This window comes from Castanea sativa, chromosome 10 (assembly GCF_040712315.1).
Source record: "Castanea sativa cultivar Marrone di Chiusa Pesio chromosome 10, ASM4071231v1".
NCBI classification, from domain to species: domain Eukaryota; kingdom Viridiplantae; phylum Streptophyta; class Magnoliopsida; order Fagales; family Fagaceae; genus Castanea; species Castanea sativa.
In genome coordinates, this window is record NC_134022.1 from 14,146,158 (window position 1) to 14,164,544 (window position 18,387).

Genomic DNA, 18,387 nt, shown 5'->3' on the forward strand with positions numbered 1-18,387 from the left:
ACAATTTTTTAGGTCAGCATAATATTTAAATACAATTATCATTTTATTTAAATAAAATTATTATTTTTAGTTCAAACTTATCCAAGAGTAAAACTCTATCACTCTAATAAATCCAACTTAAACTCAAACTCATCATTATCATTATAAAAAATAAAAAATAAAAAACCGAAGCCTCTGAAATTCTCACAATTTTTCAGGTTAGCATAAATAAAATTATCATTTTATTTAAATAAAATTATTATTTTTAGTTCAAACTTAACCAGGAGTGAAACTCTATCTCTCTAATAAGTCCAACTTAAACTCAAACTCATCATTATCATTTTTTTTAAAATAAAATTATTTTTATTTAATCAAAACTTAACCAGGAGTGAAACTCTATCTCTTGAATATGTCCAACTTAAACTCAAACTCATCATTATCATTTTTTTAAATAAAATTATCTTTGTTTAATCAAAGCTTAATAAGGAGTGAAACTTTATCTCTCTAACAAGTTCAACTTAAACTTAAACTCAAACATTGATAATCTATATAAAAACAAAAATTATGATAGGACTCAAAAAAAAAAACTAACATTGAAAAAAAGTAAACTCATGTTAATAATCGTGGGTTTGGTTTTTGGATTAAAATTTCTACTAATTATTTTTTTATATTGTACATGGCCAATAAAGTATCTTTGTTTTTTTGGAGAAAAATTAAGGATGCAACCTATGTCTTCCAGTCTAAGGAACAATAAATTTTTATTTGATATGTTAGACTCATGTTGGTAATCATGGGTTTGGGTTTTGGGTTGGAATTTCTATTAATTTTTTTTTTTATTGTACATGGTTGATAAAGCATCTCTATTTTTTTGGAGAAAAATCAAAGATTCAACCTATGTCTTCAAGTTTAGGGAACGATAAATTTTTATTTGTTATGTTATATATAAATTTGTTGAATTTGGTTTGGTTTTGAAGTAGATTGTGGAGATTCTATAAATTTTGAAATTTTAAGTCTTGAGGTTTTTGGTATTTGTTGTGAAATTTTAAAATACTCTCAAGTGTACGAACCGTACCGAAGTATAGTTTGACAAGAACGAGGTCGAACCCACAGAGACTTGAATGAATGTAGGAAAATTAATTAAATCTTAACTAAATTAATCCTAATCTAGTTTAATAAAAATTGGTTGTTTTGAAATTAAATAAACTAAGCAAATGATAAAATTAAGCAAATAGTTAAACTAAGCAATAAAAAGATGTAAACAATCAAGGGGGAAGGAATTAAGGTTTTGGAATCCGCATTGTAAGTCATATCAGCATATATTTATGATCATTAATTTTTCCAAACTCCCTACATGATAATCTAGAAATCAATCTTGCTATCATGGAAAATATTTTCATTAAAATCCTTATTTTAAAATCAAAAGCATGTTCTTCTTTGCTTCTTAAGTATAAAATCAAATCATCAATTATATCTATAGCCAAACAAATCACAAGATATATTCAATTCTAAAAATCAAATCATAAATTGTATCCATTGACAGATAAATCACAAGCGATATCCAATTTTATAATCAAGAATTAATAAACTAAGCATTCAATTAATTAAGACAAATCCTAAATCATGAGAAAAATATGATTGAACTCATATCTAGAATCTCATCTTAGTCAATTGATATGAAGCAAGAACAATTTAAATCATTAAAGAACAACTATTGTGGAAAAAATCAAATCACATAAATATTACTAATAATCCTTAACAAGGTTTCATCCTCAACTCTAATTATAAATTTAGCTACTCATAGTAATTAAAATAAAACACAAGAATAAAATACTAAATATTAAACTAGACAAATAAAATAAAACTAACTGTCATGGAAGAAAACCAAAGAAGTAGCCACTCTCTATGTTCAGCCCCCAACCCTAGCACTCGCCCCTTGAATTTTGCCCTAAAGAGCCTTTAAATAGGTCAAGGAATCCTATTACAAGTTGAATTCCCGTTTGGGGAAAATTTCAGATTTTTAGGTTTCACTTAACCAACAATTTTGGCCCATTTAACTTCAGAATTCGGACTTTTAGTAAACTATAAAGTTGTAGCTCTTTAAGTTAAATTTCCAGCCCAACTTGAATCATCTCAATTGGACATCTGAGCCAAAAGTTATGCTAAAAATACCAACTAATGTGCAGGCTGGAATCCTAATCCGAATTGAACTTGAATTTGATGCAAATTTCCTTTGATTCCCTGCTCCAATTGGACTTAAATTTAATTGGGTTGGTCTTCTTTAACTTCATCATGGCCCTTGTGAAAGTAAAGTCCATTAGCTTTCTTCTTTGCACAAATCCACTTATTTAATTACATTCTCCTACAAAAGATAAATTCACGTAATAAGATTCAATTAAGCACAAAATTGATTATTCACCATTATTCCAAAATCAAATATAAAATGCATGAATTACCTCAAAATAAGTATGATAATGCTTTCTAACAATGATATAAATATGCAAAATTAAGCTATTATCAATGCACATCAAATACCCCCAAACCTACATTTTGCTAGTCCTCGAGCAAAACAGATAAAGAGTAAAACAAAACAAAGAAATAAAAAACAAAGAAAAAGAAAATCCTAACTAATCCACTTTCGCTGGAAATTTCGATTGCATTTAGCGTATGCAACAAGCCTTTAAACCTCTAGCTTACACTAGTGGACGAGTTGTAGTCTCGTGAGGGTTTGCAGGGAATATACCCACAAAATTCTGAGAATGAATACTAAAATAAACAAAACAAAGAAAATCAAACTTTTTTTTTTTTTTTCAATTGCCTTTTGCAAAGAGGATTAGTTCAAGTTCAAAAACACTTCAAATGCTAAAGAAATTTCTCATGCCATCAAAACTCAATGTGAGTGAAAAGTGGTAGCCAACCCAAACATACTCTTAGTTTTAGAATAAACTTGACTCGAATCTCTATTTGAAAGTATGCTTCAACTCAAATTTTTCCGGTGTTATCACTCAACAAATGAAATCACTCTGAAATGTGGTGTAACACTCTCAACAACATATGTGAGCAGAATAATGTAAGCAAAATCAAATACCTCACATATAAAATACATGAAAAACGCTTAATCAAGAAAGAACAAGTAGTCTCATGAAAGGATGCCAAAAAGAATTTATACCACACCTTTTTCTTCTCAGTCATATCAATATTTGAACTACACAATCTTCAAGATCAAATAAGGACTTTATTAAGACGTAATGTAGGGTAAAAGCAAAGGGAATGAAATAAAAATGGGTGAAGGTAAATATAAGAAGTGTTTTCAAGATAGTTGGAATGTCAACACTTTTTGGAATTTCCATTCAACATTTTTTTTTCAACTCTTCTTCTTCAAAGTAGTACTCCTTTCTTACATCTCACTTCTCAAAATTTGATGAGAACCCTTTTTATTTTCTTCTTTTTTGACACTTTTCCTCTCTTTTTTCTTTTTTCCTTGTTCTTGAATTTTTTTTTTCTTTCTTTGACTTCTTTTTTCTTCCTTCTTTGAATTCTCACACAAACCACCATATTGAAACAAACTGATCAAATTTTATCTTGAAACACTATGGATAAGGGCTTTAAGAAAGTATGGCTAATTAAAAGGCTCAACGGGGTGACTAGCGATAATGTATCAAGAAAGAAAAAGAAAAACACATATATGGCTCAAAGTAGACAAAAATGGCATAATCTCATCTCTCAAAGACTAGTATAGTTCATTCAACATCAATGACTTCAAAAGATTCAAGTGTGGCATAAAATTAGATTTTTTCATCTTGGCCAAAAGAAAGAACAATGAGACTACAACAAGGGAAACATGTTATTCACTTCCAAATGAACTTTAAGATTAAAAACAATAAATAGCCCTCAAAAAATAATGATTGGCTCAAAACTCACAAGGGTTACAGTCTCCACATTGTTATCATCAAGATTTTCTAATCATTTTTATCCTTCAACAACAAGTTGTGTTTGAGTGGCTACGTGCATGTGCAATGAATTGAGCATGAAAGCACTGAAATTATTTGAGCAGGAGTAGTATAACAAACTCAAAACATAGACCTCAAGCTAGGCAAAAGATTTTTTTTTTTTTTTTAACACAACTAAACAAAACAAAAAGATAGAAATCTATGTACATCCCTCCCAAACCTAAACCAAACATTGTCCTCAATGTTAAAAATGATACTCTCAAATATATGTCTTGAATAAAAGGAGAGCAAAAAAATAGTATGCAACATGAGACCCAAGTAGAAACAAGTAAGGTAAGGAGAAGGAGGAGACATACCTTGATCAAGCTGATTGTTATAAATTTTAATTTCTATCAAATATCAGCTAGAACAAAAGAGAATAACACTAAACAAGAAAATAAACACAAATATTAATCTAAAAACAGAAAATAAACAAGAAAAAGTTTTTTTTTTTTTTTGCAAAAAAATTCAACACAATTAGAGATCAATCCTGATAAACAGGACCATCCAACCCTCAACAACACCATGGAGATAAATAATGCATATTATGAATGGACTAGTCCAATGAGATTGTAACTTACCTGGATCAAAAACATGTTGGGAAGCTTTTGTAGTGTCTTCCAAGTGAATTCTTTGCATAACCATAGAAGAACTAATACTCTTAATATCAGCAATTTTCCAACCTATAGCTTCCTTGTGTTCTTGAGGTATACTTATCAAGTGGTGTTCCCAAAAGTTATCCAACTTTGGTGGTTCTACAATAGATGGGAGTGGGGATGAAGAAAGTGGAAAAGGGACCACGTTTGGCTGCCAGTTATCAGTACTTAAGAGAGGAACAGAATCCAACAATGCATTGACTTCCTCAATTGATTTTTCAATATCTGAATTGCAATAAAAAAGGGTTAAGCAATCCTTCAGGGGATCCTCACAGCTTGATTGTATAAGATTATCATGGACTAGGTTCCCAATCATGTTAACCTCACATATATTCTCATTATCTGGTACTTGCTTACTTATGTCAAAGATATTAAGCTCAATAGTTATATTTCCAAAAGAAATCTTCATCACACCACTTCGACAATTGATCAAAGCATTGGATGTGGCTAAGAAAGGGCGACCCAAAATGACATGGATTTGTGTATTGGCATTTAGAGCAGGCTCAGTGTCTAACACAACAAAATCAACAGGAAAATAGAATGCATCCACCTTAATCAGCACATCCTCAACAATACCTCTAGGGATTTTCACAGACCTATCAGCTAATTGAAGTGTCATGGTTGTTGGTTTTAACTCCCCCAAACCTAGCTATAAATAAACTGAATATGGCATTAAGTTCACACTTGCCATCAAATCTAGCAAAGCTCGCTCAATGAGGCGATCTCCAATCTTGCATGAAATTGTAAGAGATCCTGGGTCCTTACATTTCACTGGATATTTATTCTGAATAATTGAACTGACTTGCTCTGTCAAAAATGCCTTTTTAGGGACATCTGTCTTTCTCTTCATTGTTACAAGATCTTTTAGAAACTTGGCATAAGTAGGAACTTGCTGAATTGCATCAAGAAATGGAATGTTAATTTGCACTTGCTTAAAAACCTCTAAAATGTCTCCAAATTGTGCACTTTTCTGATGATTGATTAACTTTTAAGGAAATTGAGCTTTAGGAACAAACCTCTTATCAAGGGGGGAACTAATATCCTAAATTGGAATGGCGGGTAGGTTGTCCTTCTTTTCTCTATGATCATCATGTGAACTATGAGTTCCTTTTTCTTTTAACACAATATTTTCATCATCCTCCACTTCTGGCATTTTTACTTGATTATCAACTTGCTTACCTGACCTAAGAGTAGTAATAGATTGAACATGTTCTTGTTCATGAGTAGAACTAGAAGAATCATTGATGGCATACTGTCCTTTTGGGTTAGGTATAGGTTGACTAGGAAACTTTCCTTTTTCCCTCTCTCCAACTTGGGTTGCTAACTGGCCAACTTGATTTTCCAACTTTGAAATAGATTGAGTATGCAAATGGGTGGAACTTTTCATCTCTTGAATGGCTTGACTAGTTGATTGCATGAAAGTTTTGAGAGACTCCTCCAAAGATGATTGTTGTCTTGGTGGTGCTACAAACTGAGGAGGTGATTGAGGAATGGGAAGATATGCTTGAGTAGGTGGATGAAATTGACTTTGTTGATGCACTTGTTGTCCACCTACATTTGTGGGAGGCTGATTTTGCCTCCATGAGAAATTAGAATGGTTCCTCCAATTTGGATTGTATGTCTCTGAAAATGGACTAGCAAATGGTTTTCCATAATTATTCAGTGAATTTGCTTACTCAGTATAAAAATCAGGGTACCCAGCTATAGAAGGACACATTTGTGTTGTATGCATAGGACTTGCACAAATAGAACATGTTTCACTTTGAACTTGATTGACAGAATTCATCCCTCTACCTAAAGCTAAAGCCTCAACCTTACGAGTGAGATTGTCCAACCTAGCTTTTATGTCTAAATCTTCACTGACTTCATACAATCCTCCTTTCTTAATTGCAGGGGCAGATCTCTCTTTACGGTTGGAAAAATCCCATTACTGTGAACTTTCAGAAAAATTCTCAAGAAATTTATATGCCTCATCATCTACAAGACTCAAAAATCCACCACCATTCATGGACTCAATCATGTTACGATTTGCTTGAGTCAAACCATTATAAAAATATTGTACTAGTCTCCATGTTTCAAAACCATGATGGGGACACTTTAAGATCAAATCCTTAAATCTCTCCCAACTCTCATAAAATTTCTCTTGTTCATCTTGATAAAAATCTGCAATTTCTCTCCTCAAAGCATCGGTCTTGGCCATTGGGAAAAATTTAGAGAGAAATTTTGTGACCAATAGTTCCCATGAAGTGATAGATCCAGGTGACAAAGAATTAAGCCATGCTTTTGCCTTATCCTTCAAGAAAAAAGGGAATAAACGCAAGCAAACAGAGTCATCAGTGAAATTCTGGAACTTACAAGTAGCACAAATCTCAAGAAAATCCTTCACATGCATATAAGGATCTTCTCTATCCAATCCATGAAAGGTAGAAAGAAGATGGATTATCTGTGACTTTAACTCAAAATGTGCAGCAGTGGTTGCAGGCAAGACTATGCAAGATGGAGGGTTGGTGGTTATGGGTGAGAACAACTCCCTAAGAGTTTTTGAATCATCTCCTGTTTCTCCCATTGTGGATGAATAATCAAAACTAACAAGACGATTTTCTTTATCATGTATCCAAGTTCTCATACACCATGCACAAAGAAATAATTTTTTTTTGTTTTTTTGTTTTTTTTTTAAAATAAAATTTAACTACAACTAGTAGAAGAAAAAATTCAATTAAGACTTAATTTATTTTCCTAACCAAGTCCCCGGCAACGGCGCCAAAAAGTTGTTGTGAAATTTTAAAATACTCGCAAGTGTACGAACCGTACCGAAGTATAGTTTGACAAGAACGAGGTCGAACTCACAGAGACTTAAATGAATGTAGGAAAATTAATTAAATCTCAACTAAATTAATCCTAATCTAGTTTAATAAAAATTGGTTGTTTTGAAATTAAATAAACTAAGCAAATGATAAAATTAAGCAAATAGTTAAACTAAGTAATAAAAAGATGTAAACAATCAAGGGGAAGGAATTAAGGTTTTGAAATCTGCATTGTAAGTCATATCAGCATATATTTATGATCATTAATTTTTCCAAACTCCCTACATGATAATCTAGAAATCAATCTTGCTATCATGGAAAATATTTTCATTAAAATCCTTATTTTAAAATCAAAAGCATGTTCTTCTTCGCTTCTTAAGTATAAAATCAAATCATGAATTGTATCTATAGCCAAACAAATCACAAGATATATCCAATTCTAAAAATCAAATCATAAATTGTATCCATTGACAGATAAATCACAAGCGATATCCAATTTTATAATCAAGAATTAATAAACCAAGTATTCAATTAATTAAGACAAATCCTAAATCATGAGAAAAACATGATTGAACTCATATCTAGAATCTCATCTTAGTCAATTGATATGAAGCAAGAACAATTTAAATCATTAAAGAACAACTATTGTGGAAAAAATCAAATCACATAAATATTACTAATAATCCTTAACAAGGTTTCATCCTCAACCCTAATTATAAATTTAGCTACTCATAGTAATTAAAATAAAACACAAGAATAAAATACTAAACATTAAACTAGACAAATAAAATAAAACTAACTGTCATGGAAGAAAACCAAAGAAGTAGCCGCACTCTCTATGTTCAGCCCCCAGCCCTAGCACTCGCCCCTTGAATTTTGCCCTAAAGAGCCTTTAAATAGGTCAAGGAATCCTATTACAAGTTGAATTCCCGTTTGGGGAAAATTCCAGATTTTTAGGCTTCACTTAACCGACAATTTTGGCCCATTTAACGTCAGAATTCTGACTTTTAATAAACTACAAAGTTGTAGCCCTTTAAGTAAATTTCCAGCCCAACTTGAATCATCTCAATTGGACATCTGAGCTGAAAGTTATGCTAAAAATACTAACTGATATGCATGCTGGAATCCTAATCCGAATTGAACTTGGATTTGATGCAAATTTCTTTTGATTCCTTGCTCCAATTGGACTTAAATTTAATTGGGTTGGTCTTCTTTAACTTCATCATGGCCCTTGTAAAAGTAAAGTCCATTAGCTTTCTTCTTTGCACAAATCCACTTATTTAATTCCATTCTCCTACAAAAGATAAATTCACGTAATAAGATTCAATTAAGCACAAAATTGATTATTCACCATTATTCCAAAACCAAATATAAAATGCATGAATTACCTCAAAATAAGTATGATAATGCTTTCTAACAATGATATAAATATGCAAAATTAAGCTATTATCAATGCACATCAGTATTTGCGTCTCAGTAGGTTGATTTTAATTCTTCACCTTAAATGCTTTTTATTTAGGTTCATGTGATTTTTTGTTTTCTTATTAAAAGCTATATTTTTGGTTGTTAATTATTTGTTTGGATTAATTCCAATTAATTTTTTTTTTTTCAGAATGTCTATTTACCTATTGTTGAATTTTTTTCAAAGTCAATAGTTTTTCCGTGTATCGCATGGGTTAGCGATTAGTAGGAAAATAATCTGAAAGATTAGGCTTTCCTGCAAGCTCCAGTATTCTCCAAATCAGCTCCTTTAGTTCTTGAATAGCATCTGATTTCGGATCAAACGTGCTGACCAAAAATATAGTATTAGATAGTGTAGACATCACATTTTGTACTCCTTACGACTCGGGCCCTTGTTCTCCAATGATGCTCGAACTCTAAGGCCCAAGGCCAGTTTGGAGCCCAATAAGATATTAAATTGACTTGAGAAGTGTTAAAATGGAAAATATAATCTTTTAAATAAGCAAAAATCTATTTTTGGAAATAAAATGACCAAAGTAGCTCTCAGTTTGCGTACGTGGGCCAAAGCATGCGTATGCAGACACATTTCTGTGTACGCAACTAGGATTTCAGAATCATAAGAAAGGCAAGTTTTTTGCAATAATGCTTGAGGTTTAAAACGAATCTCACATCGTCAGGGAGCTGTTCCAAGCCCTATTTTTTCCACTATAAAAAGCTTTACATGGTACATTTTAAAAACACACAGAAATCCTACGGGAAAAACCTAAGATTCACTAGAAAATAGTAAATCAAAAGGAAGTTTTTCACAAAATACCCTCAAGTCATTTTTTATTTATTTGATTGGAACCTTTTCTTACCCCAATCCTTTTAGTTTAATTGTGATAGATTTGATTGAGGAGAATGGTAAAAAATCAAGTGTAGGAGCTTTTGCTTTAAGGTATCTTTCTAGCTTTCCTTCTTGTTTTTTGTCCTTCTTTTCTTGTTTTAGTCTCATTTTTGGTTTGATTTATGTTCATACATGTTTGCTTAGTTTAGCCCTTTAGTTCTTTTCATTTTCTATGTGCGTAGGTTGTTAGTTTGTTGTTTTGAAGTTCTACTCTGTTTTTGTGTTTTTTGGGTTTTCTGGGTAATGATCTGAATACGTATGAACGTGCTTTTAATAGGGTTAAGACATGAGACACAATGATGGAAGGACAACCTTAAAGTTGGGCGATCTTGGGTGCCTAACACCTTTCCAAGAACGTACCTAAACTCTGAACCCAAACTTTGATAGTAAGATCAAAGGTCCTTCCTGAAAAGGACGCTATATTCATGGTTCCTAGACCATTTAACTAGGTGGCGACTTCGACACTTTTCCCCCTTGTGTCCATAGATAGTAAATTCAACATCATTCCAAACACTATCATCCCAAATATTTTTCAAAGAATATATACAATTTTGTACATTTAATGTACACATTTTGTAAGAATGTATGCAATTATGTAATTTTAATGCACATTTTTTTCAAAAAATATACACAATTCTGTACATTCAACATACACAATTTTATCAAAAAATGTGCATAACTTTTATACATTCAATGTTAACATACACAACTTCTCAAAAAATGTACCAATTTTATAAATTCAAGGTACACATTTTAAGGTCCCTCAAAAAAAAATAGGTACACATTTTAAAAGAGAATGTACATAATTCATTACATGCAATAAAAACAATTCCATGGTATAACAACGTGTATAGGAATTGTAGAGCAGATTGGAAGGGTCTGTGGGTTGTAGAGTAGTTCCATCTACAAATCCGATATTGTTCTTAGCAATTAAAGCCACGCGAATAGAACGACTGACTCCATGTATTAAACTTCTCCTCCGTAAAAGGTTGAGTAAGGAGCCCAATACCAAGATTATAACCATTTTGCAAGTAAGAGTGACTCGAAACATCCACACTGATTGTTAGGACTTGAAGCAGATTCAGATTTTGAAGAAGACATTGAAAAGGAAGTAACTTGGAAGAAATCAAAAATTAAGGTTTGGAACAACAAGGAAAAACTTGAAGTATTAAAATTAAATTAGGAAATCTGCAATCAATTGTAAAACTTGTGCTAATTCAATCAAAGAATAGGAACAGAAGGTAAAATCAACACCTTATGTACTTGTTACAATGAATAAAGGGACAAACCACAACCAAATTGATTCAAAAGAAAGGGCAAGTAAAACTATCTACTATGCTGAATGGGAAAGCATTATGAAATTGAATCAGAAAGAACAGAAAAGATTTGTTTGGAATCAAAGAAAATAAAGACAAACAAACTAGAGATTACCGAGGAAAACAAGTGCTGGTTTGTGTTTTGATACCATATAAAAATAGAGAATATGTATTGTGCTTGAGTGAAAACTGAATTCTTCATTCACACGGATAATGATACAATACTCTAATTTTATAGAGCATTGCAACATAGATAAAAATTCTGATAATTTTTCATGCATATTGAATTGACACGCTTTCAATAGTTCTAGTTCGAGCCAACTATTAACATTACTTCTTTTTATCTACTATTAACAGTTTACTATATTAATAGGGATTAATTTTTGAGAAATACTACGTCCACAACATTTTTACAACAAATCATAGGTGGTTAGTTATTATAGGTTCAAATTTGAATTTAGTACTACGATTACTTTTTTGTCCCAACAATAACAATCAGTAATAACTTGCCACTTAGGATTTGTTGTAAAAATGTTGTGAACATATCATTTCTCTTAATTTTTTTGTCAAGACTATCTCAGTTATATAAACAGGAAACAAAAACCTAATTAACCGATTCTAATAACTGAAAGGAAACTAATCTAATAGCTAATCATCATATGATAGCAGCCAAGTCATAAGATAAATACGAAATTATAAGACTTGCAGTATAGCTAACTACATTTATAAAACAAAAGAGAACTAACTACATGTATATGGTTGAAACTCTAGAACAATGAATCACATGCTAGCGATGAACTTTTTTTCTTTTTCTTTTTTTTTATTGAGAATCAGCTAATGACGAACATAAATCCAAAACAGAATCACATGCTAATGAACATAAATCCAATAGTACCAGTGAAAGTTAATTAATTTTTAAAAACTTTATATATAAAAAATAAAAATCAACTAATTTTTTTATATTTTCTATAAAAAAAATATATCAATTTAAAAAAAATAATAATCATTTAATAAAAAATTGTGCTACTATTTAATAATTGACACAATTCTTTAATAAATGTCTTATAATGGTCAATCCACGCATCGAAAATGGCGTTGCACATTGTTCAAGTATCCAGTTCCAGTTCGATGTCTATACATCAACAGTTCCGCACTCTCTCCAAAATACTATCCCTTTCCTCTCATCCTTACCGACTCAGATCCCTCTCTTCCAATTGCAAAATGTCGACCGAGACCGAGTCGTCATCCCCTCTGACTCACTCCATCACCCTCCCGACTCAACTCGCTGAACCCGTCCAGATTGTCGCCGCACCTGGCATCTCCGACTCCCAATTCAGGTCTTTCATTCTCTATTTACCCTTTTTTTTTTTTTACTTATTTGTTAATTTTATAATACTATTGAAAAGTTTGCTAATTTTCAATAGTTTCGTTATTGTTGATTCGCCTCAAAGAAAAAGAAAAGAAAAAAGAAGATAATCTTTTTCCCAAGAAAGTATTACTAGAATGAATCATTTTCCGTGCAACCAAACGAAGCTTTAGTTTAAGATGTTTAAATTGCTATATATGAAGGATTTATTTAGATCGTTACATTACCTTGGACTTACAACTGTTGAGAGAAAACCCATATATTTGACAAAATTAGTTTTTTGCAAAGTTGCCAAATTGACCCCTTTTCCTTTTCTTTTCATTTTTTTTTTAAAATTTAATTTTGCCAACAATGGGCCCTTAGTTATTAATGTACGGCGTTTGGTGTGATTTGATGTTGCAGGACTGCTATTAATTCCTCATTGTTCAAGCAGTGGTTAAAGAACTTGCAAACTGAAACTGGAATTTTAGCTAACAATGCCATGTCTCTTAAACGTGTACTTCTCCAGGTAGCTATTCTCAATTATATGTCTGTTTGTTTTTTCTGTATGTAAGTATTCTCATGAGTTCTGACTCAAATTGCACTTTCATCCTTCCACTAGAAATGGGTGGAGAGTGAGGTTGTGAATTCGAAACCCACTAGGTGTGTGTCTATGTAATTTACCGATTAAAAAAACAAAAGCATGCATGCATGTATTCTAATTTGCAATACATTCTCGTGCTAGTTCTACTGAATAATCACCCAGGGATTTGTTATATCTTTTGATGCTTCCAATATGTCACTAAGATATACATATATTCTGATGTTTTCTTGTTGGTTTTAGGGAGTAGATATGTTTGGAGAGCGTGTCGGGTTTCTCAAATTCAAAGCTGACATTGTTGATAAGGGAACAGGAAAAAAGGTATTTAAACATATCCATGCACTGCTTTTGAATCTTAATTATCTGGGTTCTTTTTCTTTAACTTAAATTTTAAATATTTAACCATGTTCAATTTGGCTCTCTTTTTTTCTTTTTCTTTTTTTCATCTTGTTTTATTACTTAAGGCCAATAGAATAGCCTCATTGGTGATCAACGGTCATTCCTCATTTATTTATTTTTGTAGCTAGATGAACCTGAGGCCTTGTATGTGGAGCCTCAATAAATATATCTCATTTCTGGTGGCAATCTTAATGTGGTTCATCTAGTGCTATCATTCTCTTGTTTCTGTTTGAACTAAAATGTGATTAGGTTCCAGGTATCGTATTTGCACGAGGACCAGCCGTAGCCATATTGATCCTCTTGGAGTCAGAGGGTGAAACTTATACTGTTCTTACTGAACAGGTAGGATTTTTTTCCCCTGCTGTATGTCAGTGTTTATTATGAAGCTTTACATATGAACGAACACGCGCACGCGCACACACACACATTAGGAATTGATTTAATATAAGGACCCTAAGTTTACTTAACCCAGACCTTATTAAAAGTTCTCACATGTCTAAGGTTAGGGTCCCTGTTGGGAGGCATATTTTGGAATTGCCTGCTGGAATGTTGGATGATGACAAGGGTGATTTTGTTGGCACTGCAGCGCGGGAGGTCTCACTCTCTCTCTCTCTCTCTCTCACACACACACACACACACACACACACATCTACTAGTTTAGCTAAGTTTTAATATGACTTTGATCTTCTGATTATGACAGGTTGAGGAGGAGACTGGAATACAATTAAATTTAGAAGACATGATTGATCTTACAGCTTTCCTTGAACCATCCACAGGATGTAGAGTCTTTCCTTCTCCGGTATGTTGTCAATGGTCATTGTTTGGCTATATACCTTTTCATTGTTTCAAGTTTGGGTTGAGGAGTTAGTGCATAGAGAAACAAATATTTAAAGATTTTTTTTGTTAGGGAAGTATCATTGATGGTCGGAGACTGTTAATAACGTTAAATTCTTTAAGTTATTGATTTTGTTGGCATTCCAAGAATTTAAGTCCAGGAGTCATTGCTTAAGAGAACCGTGTGCTCATAAAAGTTGGATCTAGACATAACTAACAAGGAGACCATCAATTACACTTTTAATAATTCTATCAAGTCCTGATATAAGTTCATAACTACTTGAGTAGGGTTAGTGTATCTAATGTTAATGAAAATCATGCAAGTGCTTCCATTCTCGAATTATCTGGTTTAAGTGAGTTATTATTTGTACATCAACTCTATCCTGAATAATACGTGAGTGTTTGAGTTGCATATTTTTTTGTTAAATATCAAAAAATAATTGAGCAGGAAAAGGTTTGCATGTTAATATATAGAAAGGAATGGTTCCTGGTTAGTATGATCTAGAGCGAGATATGTGTGTGTGTGTGTGTGTGTGTGTGTGTGTGTGTGTTTGTATATTATAACTTTCTCATAAGAAAATGATTGTTGGTAACATGTATCCATTCGACCATCTCAATCCTTACAACCCTCCGGGGAATTTTCTTTTCTGTGGTTCAGTTTATCATTTTCATTTGCTTTTCCATGGTTAGGGTGGGTGTGATGAAGAAATTAGCCTCTTTTTGTACCGGGGGCACGTGGATAAAGAGATCATCATGCAGCTGCAAGGAAAAGAAACGGGTCTTCGTGACCATGGTGAGCTCATTAAGGTCCGTGTGGTTTTGTATAAAAATCTGTGGCGCATGACTGCTGATTCAAAGGTTCTAACAGCCATTGCTCTCTACGAAATGGCCATGAGAGAAGGGCTACTGCTTCAATCAAAGACCTAATCCACTAACATTTCTAAACACTAGAGGCTTTTGATGATGGGTTAGAACCCTCACCAAATTCTGTTTTATGGACTGATGGAAACTATTTATCCCAATTTCTCAATAAATTTGTTTTTTTGGGAAAATAAGTTTTTTTAAGTTGGAATGCAGAAGAAAAAACTTGTTAATGAAAAAACAAGTTTGAGAGAGAAAGAGAGAGAGAGAGAGAGAGAGAGAGAGGGTGAGAAGAGAGGAGTGAAAAAGGGGATGACTAGTTCAAGGCCACCGCAAGGATAGTGGTGGTGAGTGGCAATGAGCGATTTGGTGGTTTGGCATTGAAAGTCTGACTAGGTTCGGTAAGATTGAGGGACATCTAGGTTTAGTTTAGTTTAGTTTAGGGTTTTTTTTTTTTTTTTTTTTTTAAGTTTTGGGCCACGTGATAGTACATGTGGCAGCATATGTGGCGCACAAATAATTTTTTAGTGTTACTATTAGCCATGTCGGCATTTTTCATTCACCCCTTAATGATGATGATTATTTTGACACAATACTAAACTAAACCGAAACATTTAAAAACATTAGAGATCATTTTGACATATGGGGAAATGTTAGGTACCAAAATGGTAATTTGCTCTTTTCTTTTTTACTTTGAATTTTGGATTTGGTTTTTAATTTTGAGGGTTTTATGGGTTTAATTGTAACTTAATCAGATATTTCAATATTGGTGAAATTCTTGAACCGTATTAAAGTAGTGCACTTGTAATCGTGAACAACGATACGATTTGAATAAAAATTTTGATTGAGAATGTTTTCTCTGTTGGGTGATGATGCCTTAAGCTTCTAAGACAAATTTTAGGTGAAGTATAGGGTTTGTTCTGGGATTTTTTTTTTTTTTTTTTGCAAACTTTTTGTACATCAAATAAACAAAGATAAATTGAGAATTTCTATTGACCGAATAACCTCTATTTCCTTAACAAAAAGTTACAACAGGAGCTGAAAGACAAAAGCCACATGTTTCATCAAATAACTTACATTCTCCCTTAGCTAAAAGCCATCACTGCCGATTCTGACCCAAAACACTCAAACACACGCATGCACGCGCCCTACATTGCCAAAGAAACGCTTCACTTTGATGAAATTCCTTCTTTTCTCTAAAAAATTCTTCAACGGTCATTGACGCTTGGATACAAAAGTTAAGCAATTGCATTTCTTTTTGGGCGGTGTTTGTTTTACATATAATGTGTCTTTATAACTTGAAAGCTTGACTTTAAATCATGTTTTGAGTTATAAATCACAGAATGTAAAACAAGTTTTTTGCCTTTCTTTTTATAGCTACGCTAATTAAAATTTCTGATGAATTTGTAACAAGAGAGAAGTCAAGCAGGGCTGCCTCTTCCAGTGAATCTTCTTCATCGTTGCTATTACAAACTGTAAATGTTAAGGTGACACTGAACTAACAGTGACTGTTGGATTGGAATATATATATATATGTATGTATATAAAACCGAAACCTCTAAAGCTCTCACAATTTTCTACGTCAGCACAATATTTAAATAAAAAATAAAATTATTTTTGTTTAGTCTAAACTTAATAAAGAATGAAACTCTATCTCTCTAACGAGTCCAACTTAAACTCAAACTCATCATTATCGTTTTTTTAAACAAAATTATTTTTGTTTAATTAAAACTTAATAAGGAGTGAAAGTCTATCTCTCTAATAAGTCTAACTTAAACTCAAACAAAAACGTTGATAATCTATATAAAAGAAAAAATTCTGATAGGACTCAAAAAAGAAAAAGAAAAAAAAGAGACTCACATTGAAAATATGACTCAAAAAAGAAAAAGAAAAGACTCATGTTAACCAAAAAAAAAAAAAAGAAGAAGAAGAAGAGGACTCTTATTAGGAGTCTCTTTTCCCTCCTCAAAACCTTAGCAGTTACCACCTTAAATCCTTAAACTTAGCTTCACTTTAGGATTAAAAAAAAAAACAGAGACTAATGTAAAAATAAAAACGCAAGCAATTTGATTCAACTTTCTTCTTTGATTAATGAATTTTATGTCGAATATGTTTATATTGTTATTATTAATAAAATTTTAATTCAACATATGTGGATATTTGTTTATATTGTTATTAATGAATTTTATCTTTCATGTCAAATTTTTTATTAGCTTTCATATGTGCCTAAGATTTTCTTTCTATCTTATTCTTTTGTTATGTTTAAAATTGATTTCATTTTGAGTATTTGGGTTAATATATTGACATTGTTTTCATGAGTTTGGTTTTTGGGTTAATTTTTTTATATATTGTACATGACAGATAAAGCATCTCTATTTTTTTGGAAAAAAATTAAAACTGCAACCTATATCTTCCAGCCTAGAGAACGATAAATTTTTATTTAGTATGTTATGTATAAATTTTTTTGAATTTGGTTTGGTTTTGAAGTAGAATTTGGGGATTCTATAAATTTTTGAAGTTTTTTTTTTTTTATACAAGATAGAATTTATACTCTACCCTAATCTAAGTGTAATGTGTGTAAAGCTCCCTCTTGGAAACTTGAACCCCGACCCTTGCCCCCACACCCCACAAGCATTTATACTTGTAGAGTGACCACCGCACCAAGGAGAAGTGGTGGTTTTTTGAAGTTTTAAATCTTGATTATCTGCGTCTCAGTAAATTGATCTTAATTATTCACCTTAAATGTTTTTTATTTAGGTTCATGGGATTTTTTGTTATCTTATTAAAAGTTATGATTTTTGGTTGATTAATTATTTGTTTGGATTCAATATAAAAGATAACGGAATTAGGTATTATAATTTTAATATTGTTCCATGTTTTGAATTGTCTATATTGTTATTACTATGAAAAAGTCATATTGCTACTCAAATTTGAAACTTTGTGTATCTTCTGCATATCATAGTCTTTGTTTATATATTTGCAGTTTATATTAGTTTTGAGTGCATGTATATAAAACTATTGGGAGTTTCGCTTTATTAATTTAAGAATTGTGAATTGCTTTGTAGGTTTTGAAAACTATACACTTGTAACTCAATAACGTTCAACGTTAGACAACACTTCTAAATTATGGAAAAGTATAAAAATTAAATATTTCTTCATTTTTTTTCAGAGTCAATAGTTTTTCCATGCATTACACGGGTTAGCGACTAGTTAACTCAACGGCCAAAACTTCTAGCTATAAAAGGAAGTGATAACTCTC

At 31.9% G+C, this 18,387-nt stretch overlaps 1 protein-coding gene and 1 non-coding gene across 2 annotated transcripts; both read left to right on the plus strand.

The window, feature by feature from the left end:
* The first annotated feature begins 6,699 nt into the window (after positions 1 to 6,699).
* Positions 6,700 to 6,808, plus strand: LOC142614322 (small nucleolar RNA R71). Its single transcript, XR_012840400.1, has one exon. It is a non-coding gene; the product is annotated as a small nucleolar RNA R71 (small nucleolar RNA).
* Positions 6,809 to 12,163: 5,355 nt separating this feature from the next.
* Positions 12,164 to 15,319, plus strand: LOC142612636 (nudix hydrolase 14, chloroplastic). Its single transcript, XM_075784750.1, has 7 exons — positions 12,164 to 12,425; positions 12,857 to 12,962; positions 13,278 to 13,355; positions 13,683 to 13,775; positions 13,935 to 14,027; positions 14,134 to 14,232; positions 14,958 to 15,319. The coding sequence occupies exons 1-7, from the start codon at positions 12,178 to 12,180 to the stop codon at positions 15,192 to 15,194; spliced, it is 954 nt and encodes a 317-aa protein (XP_075640865.1). The 5' UTR covers positions 12,164 to 12,177; the 3' UTR covers positions 15,195 to 15,319.
* Positions 15,320 to 18,387: the final 3,068 nt, after the last annotated feature.

What these genes read in the sequence shown, in the direction of transcription:
- LOC142612636 (XM_075784750.1), top strand. Translation starts at nt 12,178, where the DNA reads ATGGCGTTGCACATTGTTCAAGTATCCAGTTCCAGTTCGATGTCTATA. An exon ending in TTGGCACTGCAGCGCGGGAG is followed by an intron (nt 14,028 to 14,133) that starts GTCTCACTCTCT and finishes TGATTATGACAG; the next exon opens with GTTGAGGAGGAGACTGGAAT. An exon ending in GTAGAGTCTTTCCTTCTCCG is followed by an intron (nt 14,233 to 14,957) that starts GTATGTTGTCAA and finishes TTCCATGGTTAG; the next exon opens with GGTGGGTGTGATGAAGAAAT.